The sequence below is a fragment of the Capra hircus genome, chromosome 13 (genome assembly GCF_001704415.2).
Source record: "Capra hircus breed San Clemente chromosome 13, ASM170441v1, whole genome shotgun sequence".
NCBI lineage: Eukaryota > Metazoa > Chordata > Mammalia > Artiodactyla > Bovidae > Capra > Capra hircus.
In genome coordinates this window covers 36940319-36952680 of record NC_030820.1, presented here as the reverse complement: position 1 = coordinate 36952680, position 12362 = coordinate 36940319, and the positions used below count along the sequence as shown (strand labels likewise).

The 12362-nt window shown below is 41.8% G+C and overlaps 1 protein-coding gene across 1 annotated transcript in view; it reads right to left on the bottom strand.

The window, feature by feature from the left end:
- LOC102179575 (neuroendocrine convertase 2) overlaps positions 1 to 12362 on the bottom strand; it is a gene marked incomplete at its 3' end in the record, with an annotated part of 202343 nt that overhangs the window by 166853 nt on the left and 23128 nt on the right. The window contains 1 exon segment of the mRNA XM_018057223.1: positions 8510 to 8614. Within this exon segment, the coding sequence (XP_017912712.1) occupies positions 8510 to 8614 (105 nt within the window).

Here is a 12362-nt window from a genome sequence, read left to right as displayed (position 1 = left end):
TGATACAGCTTTGGCATGGAATAATGGTCGTAATCTACTGTTAAAAAAAGAAGTGAGTATCCAAACTTTATGAATCATTAACATGATTTCCTATGTATAGAAAGTGCACACACACATGTGTGTGTAAAGTGAAACCTTGTGATAAAGCTTCTGTGGCTGTCAGTTGATTACCAGACCCTCTGCTCTCCTGTTTAGATCACTGGCTGTGCTGGTTCATTATCCTGTCTTTTTGTTACTGTCACAATAAAATCCATCTACATTTTATGCAATTGAAAATTTCAGACCCCATTTATAGTGTGTGGCAGCATTTTAATGTAAACACATCATATGCAAACAAATAAATCTACCTGGTAAAACATAAAAAAAAAAAAGCCCAAATGCCTTCCTACTAGATGTTGCTGTAGTGGTTCCCTTGCACTTGTGGTTCATTTTTTGTAAAGGAGCTTTGCTTTCAAACCCTGAGACCCACATTCTAAAAGTGTGTGTTTGCTTCTTCAGGGTTCTTGAAGAGAGGACACAAGGTGCAAAGGAGCAGGGAGGAAAAACCCAAGGAAAAAGGGAGAAATGATGCAAATTTTTCTGTGCACTCCTTGAGGAGTGATTTGCCTCTTCAAAGTGGTCAATGTGGTTCCTTTTTTTCATGATAGAAAATTGAGCTGATAACAGAGCAAGAAAGGTCCAGGTCACTGAAGGGGTCACATGGCTCAAGTGTTATTGAGACAATCCTTGAGGGGTGGGTTTGGGGCTGGGTCTCATCCAATTTTCACCAATTATTAAAAAATGTGTTTCTTGGGCTTCATCTCACCTTCTCTATCTTCCTCTGGCATCAACTTCACTTTGTTTCAGTTCCCCATGTCCCCAGTTTACTATTCTCTGTTTGCAGTAGACATCCCAGCGAAACCCATGAATCCTGTTATCCCACTCAGGAGTGTCTCTTGGGGATTCCAGCTAATCTGTGTCTTTGAGGCCCCAAGAGTTCAGGGAATTTCAAACCTCACCACTAGCTAACTCTCTACTTGCATGACTCTATCAATGGACCACGGGCTTCCCTGGTAGCTCTCCTGGTAAAGAATTCACCCGCAATACAGGAGACCCCAGTTTGATTCCTGGAGGAAGGATAGGCTACCCACTCCAGTATTTCAGGGCTTCTCTGATGGCTCAGATGGTGAAGAATCTGCCTGCAATGCAGGAGACCTGGGTTTGATCCCTGGGTTGGGGAGGTCCCCTGGAGAAGACGTGGTAACCTACTCCAGTATTCTTGCCTGGAGAATCCCCAGAAACAGAGGAGCCTAGCAGGCTAGAATCCATAGGGTCACAAAGAGTTGGGCACAGTCATATCCATGGACCACAGAGCTCTTATAATCATGCATCCTGGATGGTCCTTTCCCTGTGAGAATCTCAATTCCAAATAAGTTGCTCCCTTGTTGACCAAGAGACCTAAATCCAGGGTGGAAAAGATGAGGCCAATATTGGGGACCTGAGTCAGTTTTCAGCTTTCAAACTCGTGTGTGACTCAGGCACACACCCACCTCTTTGTTACCTTCATTTCAAGAAGGAATAACAACTGTTGGTTCAACTCATATCCAGGGAAATGAGACAATGAGACGATGAAGAGAAGCAGCCATGAAGGCCCTCTGGAATAAAAGCACAAATCAATTCAAAATATTATTGTACTTGCTGTACTATTTATACTAAACTCACTGTGTCTGTTTCTAAATAAGTAAAATGATTAAATCTATCAGCTTAATTTCTTTCCCTCGAGAAGACATTGAAGAGAAACCAAGGAATTCCTATCCATTTCTTAGAGGAGGCTCTCAGCACCACAAACCTCACCAATTTAGAGTCAAGTATGAAGAGAAACCTATATGCAGGTCAGGAAGCAACAGTTAGAACTGGACATGGAACAATAGACTGGTTCCAAATAGGGAAAGGAATACATCAAGGCTGTATATTGTCACCCTGCTTATTTAACTTATATGCAGAGTATATCATGAGAAATGCTGGGCTGGAAGAAGCACAAGCTGGAATCAAGGTTGCCAGGAGAAATCTCAATAACCTCAGATATGCAGATGTCACCACCCTTATGGCAGAAAGTGAAGAGGAACTAAAAAGCCTCTTGATGAAAGTGAAAGAGGAAAGTGAAAAAGTTGGCTTAAAGCTCAACATTCAGAAAACGAAGATCATGGCATCTGATCCCATCACTTCTTGGGAAGTAGATGGGGAAACAGTGGAAACAATGTCAGACTTTATTTTGGGGGGCTCCAAAATCACTGTAGATGGTGATTACAGCCATGAAATTAAAAAACACTTACTTCTTGGAAGGAAAGTTATGACCAACCTAGATAGCATATTCAAAAGCAGAGACATTACTTTGCCAACAAAGGTCCGTCTAGTCAAGCCTATGGTTATTCCTGTGGTCATCTATGAATGTGAGAGTTGGACTGTGAAGAAGGCTGAGTGCCAAAGAATTGATGCTTTTGAAGTTTGGTGTTGGAGAAGACTCTTGAGAGTCCCTTGGCCTGCAAGGAGATTCAACCAGTCCATTCTAAAGGAGATCAGTCCTGGGTGTTCTTTGGAAGGACTGATGCTAAAGCTGAAACTCCAGTACTTTGGCCACCTCATGCGAAGAGTTGACTCATTGGAAAAGAGTCTGATGCTGGGAGGGATTGAGGGCAGGAGAAGAAGGGGATGACCGAGGATGAGATGGCTGGATGGCATCACTGACTCGATGGACGTGAGTTTGGGTGAACTCTGGGAGTTGGTGATGGGCAGGGAGGCCTGGCGTGCTGCAATTCATGGGGTCGCAAAGAGTCGGACACGACTGAGCAACTGAACTGAACTAAACTGATGAAGATAAAAAACAACCTATTAATAAAAGAAATGTACAAAATGGAAACAATTTTTCTAGGGTATAAAAATCAACCAACCAAAGAAATCAACTTATTTTTTTTGGAGGGGCAGTCAAAAATTCTTTTTAAAAAGCACTAACAAGATGGATTTTTTGTTTTCACCAGCCCCACAGGCTGGGACGTTTTCAGGCGTCCCTGTGACATCAGGACAGAACATACCCACTGGGGGAAGGCTTGGTCAAAACCAAAACGAAAAGTGAGGGAAGGCATTTTTTCCATGACATTTTCTATTTGAAAGTAGATTTTCCAGAAGATAATTGTGTTTTATCCTTCTCTTCTCCAACTTTTAATCTAAGTACAGTTAGCCTTCTGTATCTGCCCTTGCAGAACCCATGGATATGGATGGCCAGCTTCTCGATGCCACTTACATAAGGGGCTTGAGCATCTGGAATTTGGTATCTGCAGGGGTCCAGGGACCAGTTCTTCATGGAAACTGAGGGACGGCTATGATCAAATAGTTATATTAATTAAAGGAAAGACACGAAATATACTAGTGGGTTGTCATTATCATTACAAATTACTGTGACTGATGCTAGGTATTTGAAAACGCTTGGAAGCCAAGAGCTTAGTGATTATGACAAAATTTCATGTAACTCATGGAGGAAGAAGGTAGATGAAGTTTTTTGCTTGTTTGAATTGCTGAAGAACCCAAAGCACTTACAAGCCATTCCCAGCTTCTGTCAACCACCTGAGTTTCAGTTACCATAATGGATCCATTAAAAAAGCAATATCAATTATGGTGTTATGAAGTACCACAAACAAAGAAAGCCTGATTCCATCATTATTCAGATTTTTACAAACAGATCACAGCAGACATGTCCAGTTAGTTTTAAAGAACAGACAAAGTTCTCTTTTTTTCAGGTTGTATGGTCTATGAGATTTTTGAAGGACTACCCAGTGAAACCAACTTTTGTAGGTTTTTGGAGTGCCCCTAAAACTCACAAATATGCTCTGAATAGATCCTTAAAGAACAAAACTGACTCACTATGGGGTCATGTGCTGACACCTATGGTCATAAGACTTGTCAACACTCTTGGATGGGGAAGAAGCTAGGAAGAAATAGCTCCCATGTAAAGAATGCAGAGGAAACATGTAATATTCTTTGAGACCAAGGGAAATAAGAAAAGGTTTCAGTGGACTGATAGGAGTTTCTGACTTGAAACAGGTTTAAAGAGAACCCCAAGGGGTAATTGGATGGTCTAGTATCATTGCTGAGAAAAGGAAATAAATGGTTGAAATTCTTAAATCAAATATAACTTTCTCAACAAATGACATTCAGGTTATTTGTTTGTTGTTGTTAAATTATCTGGCTTCCATATAACTAGTGGGAGTTTCTCATTGAGTAACTGAGTCTTTAAATTTTTGAACGTATTTTATTTCAGTGCTCTCTATGTCAGATGAGCAGATGTGAAGGACTGTGAAACAAATGTTTGAAATAAATCTATTTCCCAGCAGCTTTTCAAGCACTTGTTGAATGTACGGGGTTTGATATGTAGACTGTGGACCACAGTTTGGTTTGACTTTAAGATTTGTTGATGCTGCTCTTAGCTAAAGTTTGACCAGTGTCACAGAGGCTTTGAACGTGGATTAATTGTTCTTGACCTTGATGCTGAGAAGGAATTTTCAGTTTTCTTATTTCATTCTAGCTTTGGGTTTATTTATTACATTTTCAAATTATTTTATCTATTTGCACTTTCCAAACACATTGTTTTGCTTCAGTGGTTGCACTGTGACTTTGAATATGATCAGGAACACAGAGTGACTTTGGAAACTAAAAGCTGGCTGTTCATGGGATTGTCAGTGACAAGACTTGAAAATGATGAAATGAAGTGGTTTCTTTCATCCACAATTAAGAATGTATTTAAAGGAGGCCCTGGAAAGACAGCAATATTTCTGTTTCCATTTTAGAATAATAATGAAAACATAAGATGAGAAGAACAATATTATTTAATGGATTAAAACCCTGAAGAAAAAATATTAACCATCCATCTATTCATCTGACAGTCATTTATCGAGCATCTACTGTGTACTCAGAATGGTACTATAGAAAGATACCTAGAAATAATTTTTGCTTTTTAGCATCTAAATAATGTTACACAGCATTATGCTAATCCTGTTAGCAGAAAGAAATGTGAAGACAAGGGAGCACCTTTAAAACAGTTTGCATCAGAATATTTCTCTTAGCTACTTCCCTCCATATTGATGAATAAACGTAAACATCCTGGAAGTAGCACCATGTTGGTGTGGGCAAAAGCCCGTGTCATTCCTTTCCAGTGTTTTTCTTCTTTTCCTTTAACAAAAAATTTGGTAGTGAAATGAAGGAAAAACATCCTTGAAATTTCTGATCTGAAGCCAAAACAAAACCAGAAGTTTGGTCCTCTATCTTTGTCTTCCTTATTTCTTGGGTGGATAGGAGGACTTGGTGGTTTCTTTTGTTAAAAATCTACTTAGGTAGATTGAGCCCTGAGAGCCTGTAGAAGCTAAAACTATCCTGGGAATATGTGCACGGCTCCTTGGACTCTGTATTTGCCTTAACAAGCTCGAGAATAGCAAGTGAGGGTGGCCAGGAAGTATTGCAGAGACGGGGTAAGAAGGAAGCTGGGGCAGCAAACATGATTCACGTCTATTGGTCTATGAGATAACATGTTCCACAGAAGGATGAAATAACCTGGTCTTTTTTTCCCTTTCATTAAGCCCTTTTATTTTACCTGGGCCCTTTTCCACTGAAATATCACCAAGTATTTTAAATAATCAAGCTTTTTTTCTTGGTGGGACTGATTTTTGGTGTGGAAAAGCGATGAAATAGATATTTTGTTCTAGTGTGCAAATAACTATAAAATTTTATTTCATTTATTTATTAATATTTTATGATTCTAACCATAGAATATTTATTCTTGTTTCTAAAACAGTCCTGGTAGGGAACTCAGGCCAGTGCCTTGTTTCTCCTCCATGTGGTAATTCAGGGACCCAAGCTTCCTCCATATTATGGCTCTGTTATTCTTTATTATTATTATTTACTTATTTTTAATTGGAATATAGTTGCTAAAACAACTTGCTCTTAAGATCTTGATTCATGAAAAGTAACTTGCAACATCTGCAAGAGACAAAAACATCCTTTTCAGCTACCCGATCCTTCCCCTCTCCTTTCTATTCTTCCAGTTTCTTCTCTTTCTGCACCTTGTTTGAATGTGCTTGGGAACTCCCAAATTGAGGTGTCCTAACTCAATGTATTTGTCTTTTGTTGAAGTCTATAAGTCCACAGGCCTCATAGCATCCTTATAATACAGCTGTTGTACACTCCATTGTCAACGTTTTTTTGTTTAAGAGCAGTCATCCTCATGTTTTGGTATCAGCTGATGCCAAAACTAGGTGACCACAAGCATGTCATGCAGAAAAGACTCAGGCCTTAATCTAACATTTTGGAACAAGGCAATTGTTACTAGCAGGGTTATTTTTTTTTTTCATTTTGCAAAGAGTTATGAGATTTTATGCTTTATTTCTTTTCCTAAAATGATTTTATTAATGACAGCAGCCCTGACATCTAACCTGTATGAGAAGGCAGATAAAAGATACAGGAGATTTATGACCTTCAGTATCACTGTTATCTTCTCTTGTTCTTTGCGGACAGGGCAGATGGATACCCCCAGCAGGCAGAGGCAAGTGGCTACCAGGAGGACCCTTATAATGGGCAATGGAGGGAGAATGGATGCTCCATTTGGATAAAATAGATACTACTTTGAGGAGAAAGACAAGTGACTGGAATCACCAATGCAGGATTTCCTTCTTTATTCCCCATCCCATCATACTGTCTTCTCTTTCAGAAACATCTCTGTACCCTTCAAGAATCAGCATTTCAAAGATCGTTTCAAGTAAGTGCAAGAATAAAACAATCTTAATCTAATGGGCTCAAGGCATCTCTCTGAACCAAACGATGGCTTCTTAGTTTCACGATTTCTTGGTTCCCTTTCCCGATCCAAACCTCTTAAGCATCATTTTCCTTCTTTCCCAGTTTCTTTTATGTGTTTCTCTCTGAATGATCTCAGGGCACTGTCTTTAATCATGGAAGAGGAGAGAAACACAAGGGGCTTTTAAGAATTATATAAATAAAAGTAAATAATTGACCATAAAGGGTGAGACCATGGGGCAGGCATGAAGCATAAGGAAAACCAGTGTCACATGTACCAGGGTGGTCATGGTCCACTGGTACCTTCTTTGGGTACACAGGTGAGACAGGCAGGATTCCCTGCCCATGAGCTTCCCAAGGGCATCCCCAGACACTGAACTGGCACAGTCAAGGTCAAGGATGTGAAGACAGAGAAGAGCTTCTCTCTTAAGTAATGGTGCCAGCTTCTACAACAGGCCCTTTAAGAATGCTTGGCCTGGGTTGACAGTACAGACATCTTTAAACCTACTGCAAAAGCAAAGATAAAGTGGATTCTCAAAGCAGTGTTTCCATTCTAGGGAATGTGGGATCCCTGGGTTGAGGAGTTCCAGGAAAATTGCCTGTGGCATGTCAACTGGTGATCGGCTGGGGGAATCTGCTTCATCTGTATTCCTAATTAAAGCCCACATTCAGCACAGTCACATGTTTCCATGAAAAGCCCCACCAGAATGATCCTAGATTGCACCAGCTCCAAAGGAGTCTCATATGTAATGTCTAATTCAAACGTTTGCCCTCTTTACATCTGTGTCCCCCATGTCCTGGGCAAGAGGGCATGAAGCCTTCAGTGTACAGATAGCAAGCTGCCTGGATGATGACTTTCCCTCTTGGTGAGCTGTATACAAGAAATCAGAACCTTCCAGTTGAATGAGTGTGGGGAGAGCAGAAGGGATTAGAAGGGGGAGGGTTCAACGATACCTAAAGTTTCTATTCTGAGAAAACAGGAAGTGGGAACATTGGAGAGGGAGGCTTATGAACAGGGTGATGAGTTTGGTTGTAAGAAAATTGGATTTAAATTTCTAGGGAGGGTAAGGGAGTAGAAATTGAGACCTAGAGTCCAAGAGAAGGTAAAGATTGGAGTTCAGAATGGGAGTCCTGAGCATCAGGAAGACAGGAGGCCTGGGTGACATAGATCAGGAAGTGCTGTGATGGGCAGACAGGCAGAGGAGACCGAGGATTCAGTCATGTGTGGACAGGAGAAGCCAGCTGTCTCCTGCAAGCTGATGGCTTGCTGGCCCTCTCGTGTTCCCATTCACCACACGGGGCATGGCAGTCTCCTCAGGGCATGTGGATTCACCAGGAGAAACCTCCCATAAAATGACTCATTAAACTGCTGGTGTCTTCCCATCCATCAGATGCCAAAGCACATCCCCTGGCAACCCGAAATCCTCACACAACAATGCAGAAGGAAAGGCCAGGAAAGGGGTGGTGTCCCTGTTTACTCCCCTCCCTTGGTCTCTCGACGGTAAAATTATTATGTGTAAGACAGAGCAGCAGAGTCCCCAGGACCACTCTGCAAAGGGTCCATGTGGGTGATTGCAACACACCCACTGAGTGCCTTTACTCCACAGTCCTGACCCCTGCCCCACCCTTGCACACTCCCTCCACAGGCTCATCTGTGGCCGCAGAGGTTAGAAGGCAGGTTTCTAGGAAGACTCACCCTGGGGTCTCTCTCCAGCTGCTGCTGATGCTGTAGGCTGCGTCTTCTCTTGGCCTTGGCCAGGCCATTGTGATAAAAATGGTACAGGCCTTCAGCGAAGGGGAGCTGTGAAGAGTCAGACAGACACAGGCAAGGTTAGCTTCTGGGGGTGCCCCTGGACAGGGATGCCAGAGCCAGGGTGCATGCTGGGGCTCCTGGGATGGGACTCCACACGTGACCCTCTGGTTTTCTGTCACTGTTCTCCTCCCCATCTCCCTACTTTTCTGATGTAATATGTTCACCTCCCTTCTCCCCCAAACTCATTCTTTCCTCCACTACTGTAGTTTTCGTCTATCTTTTCATCTTCTCTTCTCAGCCATAGAGACTTCCCTTTATGTTCATCCCCACACCAACTTCTCTAGTCTCTTCTCTTAGGTATCACGAGAAAAGGAAACTGCAGGCCATTAGCCATTAAAATGGAACCCATGTGGACCATCCCCAGGTCCCCCCATTGTGCCTGTATGAATCTTTGATCCCAAGTCCATGAACATAATAAAGTAGTTGTTGTTTTATTAACAGATTCACAGACTTGGAGAACAAACTCAAGTTCCCAGAGGGGAAGGATGGGAGGAAAAGAGAGGGAGTTTGGGATGGACATGTACACAGTGCCATATTTAAAACGGATAACCAACAAGGACCTACTATTGTATAACATAGGGAACTCTGCTCAATGTTATGTGACAGCCTGGATGGGAGGGAAGTTTGAGGGAGAATGGATACATGTAAATGTGTGGCTGAGTTCCTTTGCTGTCCACCTGAAACTACCACAACATTGTTCATTGCCTATCAGTTCAGTTAAGTTCAGTCGCTCAGTCAAGTCTGACTCTTTGCAACCCCATGGACTGCAGCATGCCAGGCCTCCCTGTCCATCACCAAATCCTGGAGTTTACTCAAACTCATGTCCATTGAGTCGGTGATGCCATCCAACCATCTCATCCTCTGTCGTCCCCTTCTCCTCCTGCTCTCAATCTTTCCCAACATCAGGGTCTTTTCAAATGAGTCAGCTCTTCACATCAGGTGGCCAAAGTGTTGGAATTTCAGCTTCAACATCAGTCCTTCTAATGAATGTTCAGGACTGATTCCCTTTAGGATGGACTGGTTGGATCTCCTTGCAGTCCAAGGGACTCTCAAGAGTCTTCTCCAACACCATAGTTCAAAAGCATCAATTCTTCTATGTTCAGCTTTCTTTATAGTCCAACTCTCACGTCCATACATGACTACCGGAAAAACCATAGCTTTGACTAGATGGACCTTTGTTGGCAAATTAATGTCTCTGCTTTTTAATATGCTATCTAGGTTGGTCATAACTTCTCTTCCAAGAAGTAGGCATCTTTTAATTTCATGGCTGCAATCATCATCTGCAGTGATTTTGGAGCCCTCCAAAATAAAGTCTGACACTGTTTCTCCATCTATTTGCCATGAAGTGATGGGACCAGATGCCATGATCATAGTTGTCTGAATGTTGAGCTTTAAACCAACTTTTTCACTCTCCTGTTTCACTTTCATCAAGAGGCTCTTTAGTTCTTCACTTTCTGCCATAAGGGTGGTGTCATCTGCATATCTGAGTTTACTGATATTTCTCCTGGCAATCTTGATTCCAGCTTGTGCTTCATTCAGCCCAGCGTTTCTCATAATGTACTCTGCATATAAGTTAAATAAGCAGGGTGACAATATACAGCCTTGACGTACTCCTTTTCCTATTTGGAACCAGTCTGTTGTTCCATGTCCAGTTCTAACTGTTGCTTCCTGACCTACATATAGGTTTCTCAAGAGGCAGGTCAGGTGGTCTGGTATTCCCATCTCTTTAAGAATTTTCCAGAGTTTATCATGATCCACCCAGTCAAAGGCTTTGGCATAGTCAATAAAGCAGAAATAGATGTTTCTCCAGAACTCTCTTGCTTTTTTGATGATCCAGCAGATGTTGGCAATTTGATCTCTGGTTCCTCTGCTTTTTCTAAAACCAGCTTGAACATCTGGAATTTCATGGTTCATGTATTGCTGAAGCCTGGCTTGGAGAATTTTGAGTATTACTTTACTAGCATGTGAGATGAGTGCAGTTGTGTGGTAATCATTGGCTATACTCCATTATTAAATAAAAAGTTAAAAAAATAGTTGTTGCTTGATACTAATAAGTTTGGGGTTGGTTTGTTACTCAACAATGGAATACAGGAACAAATGGGTAGCTGAAAAATAAAGTCTTATTCCTTCCATTTTTAGGACTGTGCAGATTTGGAACTCTACAATAGCACTGGGTCTGTCTGTCAGTTGGTGACACCAGCCTGGAGCAGCCCAGATAAGAGCCCTCAAGGGATGTTCCTGGCACTGGAGGAGGGGACCTGAGGCCAAGGAAGCAGATACTGGATGAACTTCAAGGGCACAGCAAGTTTGGCTAGGGGTCGGGTGTGCGAATGAAAATTTTTTAGAACACTGTAGCATTTGTGATTTAGTTTCTGTTCATTAAAACCACCTTCTTCAGGGCAAATTAAACATAAATATTTTATGTGCATCTTTCCAGGCTCAGACATTCTTGAATGTTTTCTCTACTTAACCCTGCTGATGTACTCAGGGAAATATTAAGGTTTATCAAAAAGGAAGAGGGAAGATGGAGAAGGAAAAAATGTAGGCGTGCTCATCTTTTGCTCTCTAAAGACTTGTGCCTGTGACCACAGTGAGGTGGTAAAAATTTGGGAATTTTATTTCCTATTCTGGAGGGCATGAAGAATCTGTGAATTTTTAACAAGAAAGGAAATTTGGGGTTATCAAGCACCATTAAGCTTTGGACAGACATTGTTCTGGCTCTGTTTTACTGATTTTTTAAAAAATTAAATTTGAATAGAGGCAAATGGAAAACTCTTTCTTACAGTAGAATTCCAATGAAGAAAAGTAGAAGTCATGAAAGGAAGCTGAATATCACCATTTGGAAGCACCGTGAATAATTATGATGGTAGACGCAGACGTGGGGAATGGACTTGTGGACACGGTCGGTGGTAGAGGAGGTGGGATGAACTGAGAGAGTGGCACTGACGCATACCTGCACTACCCTGTGTAAAGCAGCAGTTAGTGGGAAGCTGCTGCATAGGACAGGGATCTCAGCTTGGTTGCTCTGTGATGACCTAGAGGTGTGGGATGGTGGGGTAGGGGGAAGTAGGCTCAAGAGGGAGGGGATATGTGTATACTTATAGCTGATTCCTGTTGTTGTACAGCAGAAACTGACACAACATTGTAAAGCAATTATCCTCCATTAAAAAAAAGCACACATATAATTGTGGCTGGCCAGTGTCACCAAAGGATGCTTAAATTAGTGGGTCATATCTAATGGTAAACAAAGAGAAATAATACCTTTATGGTGGAGAAATCTGGCAGAGACCCCCTCAACCAAGCGATCTAAGTTAATCTCACCATGGATGAAACACGTCAAAATCACATGCCTCCTGACACGATACACTGAGAAGGAGACATCACTTATAGGATTTTCTTGCCAAAAAAGGTAGTCTGTGTTCAGCCAGAGGAAGCATCAGGCAAACCCTTAGCTGGCTACCACCCTTCCAAATCTTCAAGTTCACGAAAGTCAAATCAGGACAGCAGAAATTTTCAAAACTGGAGGAGACTAACAAGACAGGACAACAAAATCAATTCCTATCTTGGATTGGGTCCTAAATCAGAAATAAGGACATTAGTGGGACAACTGGAATAATGTGAACCAAATCTGTAGATTAATTATCAGTGTTGTAGCAATGTTTCTCCTGGCTTTGATAATTGTCCTACGGTTTTATCCGATGTTGACTTTGGAAAAGCTGGATAAAGGGTATATGGG